Raw genomic sequence first — 16,553 nt, 5'->3', positions numbered from 1 at the left:
GATGGCTCAGAGCCTGGAGCCTGTTTCCCATTCTGTGTCTCCCTCTCTCTCTGCCCCTCCCCCGTTCATGCTGTCTCTCTCTGTCCCAAAAATAAATAAACGTTGAAAAAAAAAAAAAATTTAAAAGAGTTAGATAATAGTTTATCTTGAACCTGTAAAAGACCAAGTGCCTCTAAAAGATTTGGAGGGCCACTTGTTGCAGTGACTATTTAAAAAACAAAACAAAACTCACAGTGTTGGTCAATGGAAGAGGGTGACCCTAGATGTCTGTACTTAGTCTCATTTCTTAAGGTGGGAACTGTGGGAGAGAGAAGAACCTCACCTTGATACACAATCTCAACCTGCTCTGATGGTAACTGATGGTAAGTTTGAGCTCATAATATCGTTTCCTTCTCAAGTACGAGGTAGATTTCCCTATTTTAGAATTGCTGCTCATCTCACGGGATCACTGGAAGTCTTGTATTACCTGTTTTAGGACAAAACTGCCTCTGAATATTTGAGGCTATAGTAAAGCAATGATTCTCAGACTTTAGTGTGTGTCAGAATCACCTGAAAATCTTGTTAAAACAAAAATGAGGGGCCCCTTCCCCAGAATATCTGATGTAGTAGTAGTGCTTGTGGGTTGGGCCCCATAATTCACATTTCTAACACTTTGCCAAGTAATGCTGGTGCTGCTGTTCTTAGGACCACACTTAGAGAATTGCTGTTTTCCTTAAGGGATCTTTTATCCATGATAAGGTTAGAAGTAAATATAGGAATGATAAAATTTATTAAATGTTTAGTTTTAGTATTTTTGTATTAAGTTTAGGCATAATCAGTGTACTTGGTCTTCAAAATATTGTGTTTCAGAGAATTAGGCCTTATTAAAGTGAATACAAATTAGTTTTGTAAATACTATTTAAAGTGAGTATTTGTGTAATTGTTTTATAAATTGAGAGGCGCAAGTATTTGCCTAATTTAGAAACCATGAGAATATTTAGAGCTTAATGTTAATTATATTTAGAACTTTATTCTAATGTATTTACATACAGCTCTTAGAAGGTTTACTTGTTAGAGGCAATTAAAGTGTTTAAAATAGAATATAGTAAATTTATACATGCAGTTTATGGATGTGAGAATATTTAATTACCCAAGTTTATAATAGGATTATTGAGTTTGTTTTCTCTTGGAGTTGATCAGCTATCAAAAGCACCTGGAAAGTGTGTTAAAAGTTACCAGATTCTCAAATAAAATGCATTTTATAGACGAAGACTTAAAGGAAAACTAGGTTTTTATATTTGTACTTCAGTAAATCAGACATTAATTAAAAAGTAAAGTACTGTGTTATTAATGAAGTAGTTTTTTCTGTTTATAAAGACTCTCTTCTTGGTCACCAACAAACTTACATTAAGAGACTCTTGATAAATTTTATTGTACCAGAAAGGGGCATGTTTTAAGGTTGAATTCATGTGTTAGAGAAAGGCCAAAAATTTGCCTTTGTTTTCTAACATTCAGTGAAAAAAGGGAAATGTGATCAGACATAAATTAGTGTCCCTAAAATAAAGATAAAACTGTTGCTAAGATAGGAAGGAGAAACACAAACTAAATTTCTAATTTCACTTAATTTAAAATAGCCACATGTGCCTAACTGCTATCATATTGGATAATGCAGAAATAGAATCTAGAATCTTCCTGAGTGCAGTTCCTTACTAGTCACATTTGAGTGCTCAATAGTCACATTTGTTAGTGGCTACTAAAATGGATAATATAAATATAGAACATTTCCATCATTGCTGAAAATTCCATTCACTGCAGGAATATCACTATTCCTGATAGAATGACAAAAAATTCTCATGGAACTCTAATATATCAAAAAGTATCCTTACCATCTTTACAGTAAATAGAGCTTCTGATTTCAAAAAGCTACTTTTTAACACCATCCTTTAGTGTGATTCAGTGGTATAACAACAAAATGCAAGTAATAAAAGCAGTTCTTACAGGGCCAATGCAGTTAAACCAAATATGCAGTTACCAGATAGTATATCTTAACTCAGGGGTAAGTGCTAGATTATAAACTACAGATTTTTACATAGTGAAGACTCTAGATTTTAGATTTTTTAGAGCAGTGCTGCTCAATAGAACTTTCTGCAGCGATGGAAATATTTGGTATTTGTGTTATCTGTTATGGTAGCCACTAGGCAAATGTAGCTATTGAGAACTTGAAATGTGACTAGTGGGGAACTGAATTGAGGAATTTGGATTCTAGATTCTATATCTGCATTGTCCATTATGGTAGCAGTCAGGCACATGGGGCTATTGTAGTTTAAATTAAGTGAAATTAAAAATTTAGTGGTCAGCCCCACTTCCCACATTTTCAGCACTTCAAAGCCTCAAGGCTGGTGGCTACCAGACTGGGTAATGCAGATATAAACTATTTCTATCATTGCAGAAAGATTCACTGGGAAGCACTCTTCTTAGAGCAATGGGACTCAATCCTGACTGCACATTAGAATGCCCTTAGTAGATTTTTTAAAATTCTGATGGTAAGGCTCCACTTTTAGCATGAGATCTCTACGATTGGACAATAATCAAAGACTAGATCATAAATCAAAATTTGTGAGGTTAGGACTTCAACTAGTTTTAAGTTTCCCAGGTGATTCTAATGTGTAGATAGGATTAAAAACCACTATTTTCCTCAGTCCTGTTTCTCAATCAAATTACTGAGCCTTGATGAGTTTTTTGTTTTTGTTTTTGTCTGTTTTCTTCACAAGCACTTTGGACATGTACCTGTTTTATAATTCAGGTTCAGAAAAGAGATTCATGTTTAAATTGTATGCCAACATCTGGATGAGATTGAGACCTTCGGAAATTTGAGGTGACCATGAAAAGTTCCTGAAAAGAAGGCACACTCATATGCTTGAAAGAGAAATACTGAAGATAGATCTTAGTATATTTGCTTCCAGTCTTTCATAACACGTTCCTTTTTTAGTAAAATCATGTATGCTAACTATGAAGTAGTCATATACTGTAAAGGTTAAAGTTTAAAAGCCACTTCCTATCTAGCCATCCAGAGACATAACTGATATCAGGGTAGGCATTACTGTCAAGATCTATTCTGTGTATATGTACATACAGAATGATGGTTAGAAGGAAGGAGTAACTGAAAGGCATCATTTGTTTGCCCTAAGAAAGTATTTCCTAAAAGGTGTGTCTAAAGTTAAGCATATTTTTACAAAATTGTTAATAAGACCTTGGTATTATTCTAAATTCAGTTTTAGGCAGGATCTACTTATTAAAAAAAAAAAAAAAGTTTGTCTTGAGAGACACAGAGTGCGAGCAGGAGAAGGCAGGGAGAGAGAGAGAGAAAATATCCCAGGTAGGCTCCATGCAATCAGCACAGAACCTGAGCCAAAGTTGAGAGTTAGACTCTTAACCCACTGAGCCACCCAGACACCCCTAGTTGGAATATACTTAATCCTTTGAGATGACATTAGCAGTTTCATCTCCCATATTTTTCCTCATCTCCTAATATTTACTCATTATATTATTTTTACATTTTCCATACTTGTAACATTCACAATGAGTTTTTCAGTTACATTTTTAAAACATTGTTCAGTACTCTCCACTAGTCCTTTTATCGTGCCCTCCTCATTCTTAAAGTTTTTATTTTGATATAGTTGGCATAACTTAAGTTTTCTGGCAATGTATAGTGTTTCCATAAAGAAGTCTTAAGCTAGAATGTTTTTCCCCCTACTAGGTGATTTGCTTTTTATGAATGAATTCTTATTTTCCAAGCACTATAATTTAATCAGGAGCAGAAAGGGAATAATCAGATTTGTGTATGCTTATGTGTTGTGTAATACTCTTGGGAATTACATCTTTCCTCTAGGATCCATGTTGGTAGAGCAGCCACTATATGGAACAGCCCTGGTCTTGACATAAAGGAAATAGAGAATTAAGATGTATAATGTGGGTCTTAACACTTTAACACTTTACCTGGAATAGCCATCACTTCTGTTCATGTTTCAGTGAGCAAAGCAAGTCACATGGCCATGTCAGACATCAGTGGGATACTGGTTTTATATTCCTTCCCAGGGAGGAATACGGGATGCTTAGCAACAATGCAGTCTATCACAAGGACTACTTAAAAAAAAAATCCATTTATTTTGAGAGAGACCGAGTGTGCATGGGAAGGGCAGAAAGAGGGGGAGAGAGAGAATCAGGCTCCACACCTGATTGGGGGGGGGGGGGGCTCCAACCCACGAACCACAAGATCATGACCTGAGCAGAAATGAAGGGTCAGTCGCTCAAAGGACTGAGCCACCCAGGCACCCTTCACAATTACTACTTTAGAAAGCAATTCTGTTAGTTTGACAGAGATTTGAAAATTGCTAGTCTTACTGTCACCAGTAGGGAAGCCTGTTTTTTCTGTCGGTTATTCAGTCTGCCAGTTGGATCCTCAAAAGCTCTATTAGCAGTGCTTCTCAGATTTATTGTGCATTCAGATCAATTGTGAATCAGTAGTTCTGGAATGACACCTGAGATTCCATAGTCACCATAAGCTCCCAGGTGATGCCAATGCTTTTGGTCCTTGAAACAACTTTAAGTAGCGAGGCTGTGTGTATTTAGCTCTTATATATTGGAGCTTTTCACTTAGAAGCTGACCACTGAAAAAATCCTTGGCTAGATGGAGAAAGGGAGCAGTAAAGGGGAACAACTAATAGGTAGGAGACCAATAAGAATTTGAGATATGACTAAATAAAGGGAAAGATGAACATTGAGAAGGAGTTATTTTGTGAATGCTTAACAAAATATCAAATAAAATTGAACAAGCCTATCAAATTTGCCATGAAGTTTGCCTTTGCCAAGGCAGGTTTAGTGAACTGGGAAGAGAGAAGCCATTGTCATGCCTTATGGAATCAGTAGGTGGTGATGGAGTAAAGACAGTGAAAGTAGATTTTTATTTTCAAGATTTCAACAATGAAAAGCAGAAAGATAGGGTGAAAACTGGAAGAGATATTCACAAAATTGAAGAAAAATTGAGGAATTTTTAAAATTTGTTTTTGTTTTGATTATGGGTAAGGAGTCATCAGAAGTAAAATGTTGAAAATACAGGCTTTTTTTCGTTTTTCCTGTATTACTTTACTGTAGAGGGAATCATTAGTAAAGCTGTAATCAGCAAATCTCTTGTAGTTTAGAATATCTGTATTATTGTGTTTGAAAATACTGACTCCCAGCTCAATATTTTTGAATTTATCACATATTTTATGAGTAGCTACTATCAAAATTATAGTATTCTGTTATAATGGGAATATTTTAGTACTTTAAAACTGGATCTCATGCTATTTTCATTGTTGGTTTTCAGGTGTTTTCTTCCTCCAGTTTGCCTTTCCTATTATTACCAAAATGACCTTTAATTTAAAGTTCTAGTACTGCTTTGTGAGTTCTCTGCTTAAAAATCTTTTGGGACTTCTGAATCTGGTAATAGTAAGCTGGGTAATTCACACTATCCTGTTGAGAACAGTTTGAAAAGCAGAGCCAAAACAAAATAAATTTTATTGAGGGTATCAGAAAGCAAACTGATATTGACTAGATTAGGACCTGAGTGAGGACAGAGGCCAATTTGGGATTGCTTTTTCCCTGGGGAATGTGTTGATTCCAGAAATAGCACGGGGAGATTAAAAGGTGCGTTTAACAACATAGGGTATAAGGGAACAAGGATAAAATACAAAACTGACTACAAGGATGGTGGTGAACTCTTGCTTAGGACCCTAAAACATTGTACCTTAGGTATAGAAAAACTAAAGTTAGTAGATTCTTATAGGATATTGGCATAGCTTCAGATCATCACACATACATCTTTAGTAACATGATCTGGCATTGCTAGTATTCTCAGTTGTTTGACAGAAGCAAACAATATTTTCTGGAGAAATACAGCTTTTTGTGTGTCAAATTATGTCAATAGGCAATTTTGCAAACTGTATGCAGCGCACAAAATATAATTAGGCACATGACAAGATCTCAGAAACAACAGTGAATAAAAACAGACTCACAGGAACTCTGGATATTGTAGTTATGATTTAAAATAGCTGTATTGAAAAAACAGCTGTGTTGAGAATTTTGAGCTAGTTGAGGATTTTGTAGAAAGATACAAACTATAAAAAAGAAAAATGGACATTCTAGAACTGAAAAATGTCATAGGTTGGCAAAATAAACCACATTCTCTAAATAGCAAAAGAAATTAGAAGTTATAAAATATTTTGGATCAAACTATTAAAATATTGAAGTTTGTAGGATTTAGCTTAGAAGAGTGTTTATTCTAGATTACATATATGTGTCTGCTTCTGGTAATGATGGAGTAAAATCTAAGTCCCTTGCTTTTTTCACTCTATCAAGACAATTTTATCTTGGGGAAAGTTTTATATATTCATTTACGTATCAGGATTTTATTGAACACCTACTGTATGCCAGACATCATATAAGGTGCTGGGTATATAGAAAGATTTTTCAACCTTAATAGTGCTGACATTCTGGGAAGATAATTCTTTGTTGTAGGGGGAATGGGGTGTACATTGTTTAGCACACAATGTTTAGCAGGGTACATGGCCTGTACCCACTAGATGCCAGTAACATTTTCCCAATGGCAATAACCACTAATGTGCCTCAGTTTCTTCGGTGTAAAATGATACCTACTTTAGAGGAATCAGATAAGGTGATAAATATGAAGTACTTAGAACAATGGCTTGCATATACTAAGCACTTGATAAATGTTAATTATTATTTTGATTGTTAAATCACAAATATGTATATATTTCTTATTTGTAAATTTTTTTAATGTTTATTTTTGAGAGAGAGAGAGAGACCATGTGCGAGTGGGGGTTGGGGGGGTGGTGCTGGCAGAGAGAGAGGGAAACAATACCGAATCAGGCTCCAGGCTCTGAGCTGTCAGGATAGAGCCTGATGTGGGGTTCGAACTCACAAACTGTGAGATCATGACCTGAACTGAAGTCAGATGCTTAACTGACTGAGCTACCCAGGTGCCCCTATGTATATATTTCTAAAGTGTAATAACTTCTGTGAGGAAGAAGACTAGGACCTCTTCTTTCCATACTCCCTCTCTGGATTCTTTTATGCTGGCAACTGTCTTTAAAAAGTATGTTATGAAGTTACCTGACAAGAGATTGGGCTAGGTAACAACTACGATCATTTACAAGTCTCAGTTGTTCTTATTATGTGACTGTGTTTTTGTATTGTTAGAAGAGAATGATCAGTTTGTTTCGTTGTGCTCTGGTACTTATATTTATGAGTAAATGTTTTAATATTGGTTATTAAAATTTAGAACTGTTTGTAATAAAAATTATTAAAAATATGTAATTTAAATTATTAAAGTGGATACTTTCAATTTGTTTTAAAGTTTATAGAAAGCTGGTACATTGGTTTTCTTGTTCTAAACTGCTCTCCATGGTGAACTCTTGAAAATGAGAGCAATTGTAAACTTCATTGTGATTAAACGTTTAATGAACTCTTGGGATATTATGAAACACAAATTGAAAAACTTCTATTAGGCGAAGTAAATGTAGATTAATGGTTATTCCTAAAATTGATTAAGGATGGATATATATTATTAGTTAAAAGTAATCTGTAATTGTACTTTGCATTGCTTAAGAAGTTTAAATGGCAAAATGAAGATAATGTTTTTGGCTCCCTCTACTGTTTATTAAAGAGCAGAAATTACTATTTAAAACTTTTAAAATAGTTTTACATTTAAGATAGATTAATATTTTATTATAAGAAAAATGAAATTTAAACATGTTATTCAGCAGAGAAAAAATAGAATAAGCAAAAATAATACACTTTTTCATAAGCATTATATCATTTTGCACTCTTTTTTTTTTAATTGGATGTTTTATTTATTTTGAGAGGGAAAGTGAGCACGAGCAGAGCAGGGGCAGAGAGAGGGAGAGAATCCCAAGCAGGCTTCACACTATCAGCACAGAGCCCCATGTGGGGCTCCATCTCATGACCACAAGACCATGACCTGAGCCAAGACCTAAGAGTTGGACGCTTAACCAATTGAGCCACCCAGAAGCCTCTCATTTTACATTCCTGCCATAAATATACAAGAATGCTGCTTTTTCTACAATGTGTGGTCAGGCTTCTGAATTTTAACCAGTCTGATAGGTGAGAAATGGTATCTCAGTGTAGGTTAAATTTACATTTCTCTAGTTATGAGTTAGATTGAAAATAATTTTGTATGTTTATTTTTTAAAAAAATTTTTTTAATGTTTATTTTTGAGAGACAGAGATAGAGCACAAGCAGGGGAGGGGCAGAGAGAGAGAGGGAGACACAACAGAATCTGAAGCAGGCTCCAGGCTCCGAGTGGTCAGCACAGAGCCAGACGCAGGGCTTGAACTCACAAACTGCATGTATGTATAATATGCATATATATGTATATATGTATATATAAAATTTATTCCCTCCTAGGGGTGTAATATATGAGCCATAACTCTTTGTCTGTTTTTCTTTATGGGAAATTAATGACTTTATGAGAATTGGGGTAGTTCAAGGTACAGTTTAAGTTGTAGTTCATTCACACTGGAGGTTTGCCATGTCAGGCCCTTTGTTAGGCACTGAGGAGGCATTGTGGAACAAAAGCTCAGTATTTTGTAGGTTACCATTTAGTAGAAGGGATTAAAAAGAGATTGAAATTTAAAACTGTGCCAGGTGCTGTGGAGGAGACATACATATGCTATGGGATTAATAAAAGACACTTGGGTTAGCCTAGGTGATCAGAAAGGTTTTAGGAGAGCTTTATCAGGCATTGTGAAACTGCGCTTTTTTGGGATTCAGACTTAGCGTTTTTATTATTAATACTTTATTAGAACCATTTGCCCAACTGAGCTACTTAGGTACCTATAAACAAACTCTAGTATGGTCAGAATTGAATTAAGATTGGATAGAGGGAAAACAAATAGACACTTTCTAGATTGTTTGGGTTTGGGTAGAACTAATTTTCTTTGAAAACTATCATTTTAATCTTGTAGAATGTTGATGGTGAATATTATAGCATTTTGCCATTCACTATCTTTTTCAGTTTTGAGTTTTTTGTTCTTTAGAGATTGATTTTAATCATTTTAAATTACTTAGGTAAGAGTGGTATTTTATCATTTCAATGTAATGATTGTTACATGAACTATGGATGAGAAGGTTAGCACTAATGCAAAATTTAAACTGAAACAGATACCGTAATCTTGGTAATAATGACATGTTCAAGTGAAGTGTCTTGATAAGCAAAGTGAAAAATACTTCTTTATCGAAATGAAATGCACAAAGTGTTTTTATATATGAAAGGGCATCTTAATTTATAGTCTGTAGACAAGGAATTTAGTAATTTAATTCAATAGAGAAGACTCCATCTTTAACTATGGTTGTAAAAGTAGAGCTGTTTTCTCCTGTGAGGATTAATGTTACATTTTTCAGACTTGGTTTGGTAATAATAATAATATATCCTCAAATATAGTTTATTGTAATTAAGTTAGATTGGTTGAAAGAAATCCATAATTTAGTTTTCAATAAAATTTGATATTCCTTTCTGCTAACAGTTGCTTATGTTTTGAATTGACTTCCAGTTATTATAGTGTCTCATACTGGTCGGCTCCTAAAGCAAGCAAGGAGGAATACATTTTCTTTTTTGACAGTTGGTTGCATTTTAGAGCAGAGAATCCCAGGGAGCAAGCTGTATTAGTAGTTAGTCTAATAGATAACTGCCCACTGAGCCCCAGTTAGCAGTCCTTGACATTACTCTGAAAGGAAAATGAATTTATTTATTTATTTATTTTTAATGTTTATTTATTTTTGAGAGAGAGAGACGAGTGTGAGCAGGGGAGGTGCAGAGAGAGAAGGAGACACAGAATCTGAATGAAGCAGGTTCCAGGCTCTGAGCTGTCAGCACAGAGCCCAGTGCAGGGCTCGAACTCATGGACTGCGAGTTCATGACCTGAGCTGAAGTTGGACGCTCAACTGACTGAGCCACCCAGGCGCCCCTGGAAAATGAATTTAATAGGAATTTTACCTCATTTTTTTTTCAGACACTGGCCAAAAGAAGACCTTAGACAAGAAAGATGGGAGACGAATGTCTTTTCAGAAACCTAAAGGAACTATTGAGTATACTGTAAGTTACTTTTTTAAAAAAGCTGATTTGTCTTTGTAAGAGTGTTACCTAAGACATTCTTTGTTTATACTGTAATAAATAAGATAAAAGTTGTTAAATTGCCTTATTTCAAAAATCGTGTTTTAATAACTTTTATTAATGATAATGTTTAAGATCTTAATTGTATTTTAGGGGTTTTTTTTCCTTAAAGAGAAATTTTATTAAGTGTGATAAAAGACAGTTATTCCAGCAAATTTAATTTAGTGTAGATGGTAATTTACAGGGAGTCAAAGGTCCTGTGTTCTAATAATTTTTATTAGATTAGGCCTTTAGGAAAATATTTACTCTTTGAGAAATGTGATCTTCATTATATTCCCAACAGTGTTAATGATAATGAAAAGGGCAGATAGAATACTTAAAAGATAAGTTGGTATTTATCTTCCAGAATAACCTCTCACATGATGATTATTTGCACTGATTTATAGCTAAGTTTCTTTAGCTTTGAAATGGAACTTGTTTCTGTGTTCTTAAAATGACCTTCAAAATCTCCCTGCAGTCAGCTTTTTACATTTCTGGTTACCAAGGAAAACTGAAGTGAGAAGTCAACTTTAGTCTGTGGTGTAATGCTCATTGGCTTGTGTGTAAATGTTGTTTATTTAGCTAATGTTAATAATGTTATAAGCCAATTATTTTAGCTGACCTTAATTTTGTGTTACTGTTTGTGTTTTTCTAATATGTTATAACTGTATTAAGAAAGTAGAAATTTTAAACAATTTCTGTATTTGCATCATCAAGAAACCTTCCAGTCTTGGTTCGAATCTTAATATTTTCCATGAATCCTTAAAATTGAAGAAATTATCAAAAACTTAGAGTTACACTTTATTTCTATATATTGCATAATTGATGATTTGAGACTTTAAGTATTTTTAAAAAGTTCAGAACCAGGTACTTAGGGTAGAAGTACTTTTACCATTGAAAGAATCTCTTCTTAAAGCATATTATAAACTTCAGTGTGCTTGTACCTTCTCTGCATGATTGAGAAATGGAGAAAATAAGTTCAAATAGTAAAATAATGGGTTATGTAATTTGATGTATTTGTTAGTGTTTATTCAGGCATAAGATTATAGACATGAGACATACGATGTTATCTATACATGTAATTGTGTGATTGTGAAGAATTGTGAAAGTTTAGTTTGTTTTTAATTTTAGGAGTTTACCATTCTTTTCTTGTAATTCAATAAAACTTGTGTTATCTGTAGCAAAGTTAAATTTAACTTAAGAACCATTATTTTGTGGGGGGAGGTTAATTGAAACTTGAAATTATATTTTGTCTTAACATTATATGTGACCTTTTGGAAATAATCAAGTATTAACCAGAAAAGTTATAAAACATCCTTTTGCAGGTCTTTGTTTAGACTTTTTCCCCTTGTTTTTTAAGTCCTTTGTTTATTCCCTATGCCATATCCTAGAAGAAAGAAATGTATTTCTAAACTAAGATTTTATTATTTTATATTCTATTCTTGTTATAGTTTTATAAAATTTTCATATAGCATCTTTATATAAAATATATGACATGATTTTTATATTTAGGAAAATATATTTCTCCCTATATTTCTCTTAAAATAAAACTTTTAATATAATATACTCTCAAAATTTGTTGTGAAATATTTATGATATAGCTTAAATACATTTTAAACCACCTAAATGTATTATATATTAATCATAGCATTGTAGCTTTAAAATTAAAATCATGTTGAGGCGCCTGGGTGGCGCAGTCAGTTAAGCGTCCGACTTCAGCCAGGTCACGATCTCGCGGTCCGTGAGTTCGAGCCCCGCGTCAGGCTCTGGGCTGATGGCTCGGAGCCTGGAGCCTGTTTCCGATTCTGTGTCTCCCTCTCTCTCTGCCCCTCCCCCGTTCATGCTCTGTCTCTCTCTGTCCCAAAAATAAATAAACGTTGAAAAAAAAATTGTAAAAAAATTAAAATCATGCATATGTATATGTGTGTATATATTTGCATATACACACGTACATACTGTTTTTCATTGTGAAATCACTTTAAGTAGGAATCCAAAGTAGACCGTGAAAATGCTATACATTATCATTTTATTCCTAGTTAACTTAATATTTGTATACCTTTATCATGAAAGAGCCTTTTCCAAGGTCACTAATAATTTTCTAATTATCAAACTCTGGCCTTTTCTTTGTTGCTTTTTGCCCATTGTTCCTTCTGATTTTATTTTTTTCCGTTTTAAGTTATTTTCAGTGAGGATCTGGGAATGGATAATTAGACAATGTCTGAAAGTCTTCACTGCACCCTCATTCCTGGGAGTTCACCAGTCTGTTAATTATCAGGCTGAGAGTTCTTTTCTCACACAACACTTTCCGTATTGTAATCCAGTGTCCTATGTCCCTCTGTTGCTTTTTTATTCATTTTTAGGCAGTCGTCTTGTTTTAAGATTGTTTTTGGTGTTTCCTTTTTTTTCATTACAGTTCTGCAGTGCTACTGTGATAAGTGTAGATTCAGACATATTTTTACTTCAGTGTGTGTCTTCAGTCTAAGGAGTATGCCATTCATAATTCTGAAAGATGGTCACCCATCTTTTTTTTTTTTATTATTATATCTCCCTTTTTTTTTTCTCTGTGCTTGAAACTAATTGCACTACATTTTGCTTTCATCGTGCTTCATTGCCCTGGTATTCTTGCTGTTATTTTGACTGTATCTTCCATCTCTTACTGGCTATTTCTGCTCTTCTTGATTCCAAATGTAAGTGGTCCCATGTTTCTTTTCACTTTTCCACTTACAGATTCCATTACCTGGAGATCTTAAGGAATTTAAAACTGTGTGAAGTGAGAACCCAAATTTTTTCTATTCCTGCCTTTCTACATGCATGTATTTCCCACTGTCACTTTATACTTAATGCACTGTAGGAAACCTCTCACCAATTTCTCCATCCTTGCCCAATGCTCCATTTTCTTGTTTCCATTTCCCTTCAGTTTGTTATTCGTCCAGGTTGGAATTTTGGGATTCAACATCAATTGCTTATTACCATTCGCACCCCTGACCTGCTACTACTGCTACTACCACCACCACCATTGCAACCTCATTCAATCCATGAGCGCTTTCGTGAGTCTTAGTTGGAAACCTTATAAACCTTAATCTCATCCTTTACATTTTTTATTAGTTTCAACCTCATTTACTGCAGTGTTAAATTGGTTTTTCTTCTCTTATCTCATTAGTCCTAGACCTGTTGCTACTCTGGCCATGTAGCTTCTTCGCTTTATAATTATTGATGATTTTTATTATATTCATCATCCCATCTAAAAGGATCATTGTATGGATAAAATGTGATTATATGAAAGTACTTTGTAAACTTACAGATGTTACTGCAAAATATAATTTGTTTACAGAGACCTGCCTATATCATCTCAATAGGTTAAGTGATAGGTCATCTCATTACATAGATGAGAACGTTTGCACAGAAGGAAGCAGAACTAGTTTATTATCCAATGTATTTGTCACAGATTTGGTTTTATATAACCATTAAAGAAAAAAATACATGCTATTTTTTTTTACATTATATACCTAGCTACTTTTCCTAACTTTCAAAGTTTTCGACAGCCTAATTCTAAATGCCCTTTCAATCTCATCCTTTTTTAGAATTAACTCTAGTAACTCACCTTCCTGAAATCTTAAACTCAATAGTGTACTCTGGGTGGTTTAGGGGGAAGAAATAGTATCGCACAAAAGTGTTTTGTACTTTTCTGTCTCCTAACTGTGTCAGTCCTATTCTCTTCGCTTTGAATGTTCTTTCCTTCTCTCTACTTCTCAAATTCCTATTCCTTCTTCAAAATCTAGCTTTTAAATCTTTTTAATAAAGTTTTCCTTGGACAATTTGTAGCAAATGTGTTGCACTATCTATACTCGGAACTTCTGTTATATTTGTTTCGTTTAAATTGCTCTTCATCTTTCTTGAAACCTTTTTTGTCTTTCTTATTTTTCAACTATGTTGTAAATCCCTTGTGCACTAATACCACTTAGATACGCTTAATTTTATCCTATAGAGCTCTTATAATGCCTTATGTATAGAGGACTCCAAAGGCATATACTGACTGATCAAATGACTTTTTCTTTCAGGATAATTGGCAAAATCCCATGACTTAAGATTTCTGTAAATACAATCATTGAAATATACTAATGATTTAGAAGTAGATTGCTAAATTTTGGTTCAAATATTATCTAATTTGCATATTTAAATGGCAGAATATAAACATAAAGGTATAATATTTTCAGTTTAATATAAACATATAGATACAGTATTTTCAGTTTAATACAAACATTCTTGGCTAAAATAAAATTTGTATGTTTCTAGGTTCCATATGTGTTAGAAACTATTTAAAGGAATAGTACATTTTTAAAGCCTTTGTGAAATAAAAATCATTTGTGTTTTGTAAATTATATTGTGTATTTTGAAATTACTTGCAGTAGAGGCCCACATATAACTATGATATACTGTGATAAAGCATACACACTGTATCATGATAGGTTGAGACCATCTGCTAACAAAACACAAAATTTCTCAAGTTATCCTATATCTAAAGATGGAAAATACCACTTGTTAATCAAATGTGAGTTTGGTCCACAGACATATTAATGGTATTAAACATCAGGTTGTAGCTTTTCTGTTTTAACAGATTCAAATAATTTATTTTTTCTTTTAAACAGGTTGAATCAAGGGATTCTTTGAATAGTATAGCCCTGAAATTTGATACAACGCCCAACGAACTTGTTCAATTAAATAAGTTATTCTCCCGAGCAGTTGTTACTGGACAGGTATCTTTTTTTTAATGATTGGTACTTAGAAGCATTAAGTAGTAAGACAGAAATTATCCATTGAAGTATAGTTAATAATATGGAAATTTTAGGAATAATTTTATGCATGTTTTGAACAAATCATATTGGCTCTAGAAGAGAAAATTGTCATTTGTATGCATATTAATTTTTTTAATACAAATTGAAAATAATTGTGAATTATCTTACTAAAATACTCAAAGCAATAGCATGTACATGATAAAAAACTCAAAAATTTTTAAAGGTAAGTTATCCCATCTTCGACTTCTAGTTTCCTTTTCTAGAAGCAACCACATTTACAGTTTGTATACTCTTCCAGAAGCCTTTCTGTCTCTTTTTTTCTTTTTGTCTCAATTTAACTTTGATTCTTAGAAAATATTTAAGTGTGGCTTCACCTCAGACTTTTTCATGTGTAGGTAGTGTTGCACTATATTGACATATTAACAAGATACAGTAACTTTATACCGTTTCAGCTCTTTTGTTATTATAAACATTGATGTAGAGAACACTGTTGTACATCTGGCTCTTTTTTATATATGCAGGAGTTTCTGTAAAGTCCTAGAAGTAAAATTGATGAGTTAAATGATACATGCATTTTAAATTTTGTTAGCTGTTACCAAATTGTCCTGTAAGAGGAACACCCATAGTATATGATAATTATTGTTTCCCTACCCTGTCTTTGACACTATTTATTATCAAACTTGTCTAAATAGAATATAAATGTCTTTTTTTGTGTCGTTAGAATTATTGTAATAAATATTCTTTAAATCTGAATATTTTTATTTTCTGTTTATTGGCGAAGGTCATTAATGGTACTTGCCTATAGAACACCATTCAATTGTTAATATTTCAGTTTGAGTGAATCTTCATTTGGATGTTTTCTTGCAGGTTTTATATGTTCCTGATCCTGAATATGTCTCCAGTGTTGAGAGCTCTCCATCTCTAAGTCCCATAAGTCCTCTGTCACCAACATCTTCCGAGGCTGAATTTGATAAGGCCACTGTAAGTGTCCCTACTTTTCAAAGATAACTATGAAGAAATCTCACTGTGTGTATGTATATATATATATATATATATATATATATATATATCTTCATTGTTTTTTATTCTACTTTGACTATGGTTAAAACTAAAGTTTACCTTTTTATTCTGTTACATAACGGTTGTTTTTTTGTTTTGTTTTGTTTTTTTGTTACATAACAGGTTTTAAAGGGAACATTCTTATTAAACCAAACAGCTTAAATTATCTCACTGTTGTTATTGGTGGTAGTCCAAAGATATTCATCAACTCTCTCTTATAAATGCCATATAATAATTTAAAGAAGGAGTTTTACCTGATATACATGACAATTTCATGATAGGAAGTCCATGCGCAATTAATTTTTATTTCAGTTTTCTGTCACTGTTTTTATTTACCTAGAACACTTGAGTTTATTTTTGACACACTGCCTTTTAAAAAATAATTTATCAGGGCAGCTGTGTGGTTCTGTCAGTTAAGCATCTGACTCTTGATTTCTCACGGTTCGTGAGATTGAGCCCCACATCCAAAGCAGGCTCTGTGAGCACAGGGCCT

General features: G+C 33.4%; 1 protein-coding gene across 10 annotated transcripts in view; it reads left to right on the top strand.

The window, feature by feature from the left end:
* Positions 1-16,553, top strand: part of OXR1 (oxidation resistance 1) — a 364,732-nt gene that overhangs the window by 293,384 nt on the left and 54,795 nt on the right. For 9 of the 10 annotated variants that reach the window (XM_030304531.1, XM_032591945.1, XM_030304536.1 and 6 more), the window contains 3 exons: positions 10,069-10,151; positions 14,855-14,962; positions 15,869-15,982. In XM_030304531.1, coding sequence (XP_030160391.1) covers positions 10,069-10,151; positions 14,855-14,962; positions 15,869-15,982 — 305 coding nt within the window. Of the gene's footprint in view, positions 1-106; positions 363-10,068; positions 10,152-14,854; positions 14,963-15,868; positions 15,983-16,553 lie in introns of those variants that run through there. The other variant, XM_030304537.1, reaches the window with a different exon arrangement.

The sequence above is a fragment of the Lynx canadensis genome, chromosome F2, assembly GCF_007474595.2.
Source record: "Lynx canadensis isolate LIC74 chromosome F2, mLynCan4.pri.v2, whole genome shotgun sequence".
Taxonomy (NCBI): Eukaryota; Metazoa; Chordata; class Mammalia; order Carnivora; family Felidae; genus Lynx; species Lynx canadensis.
This window is presented reverse-complemented; position numbering and strand designations above follow the sequence as displayed.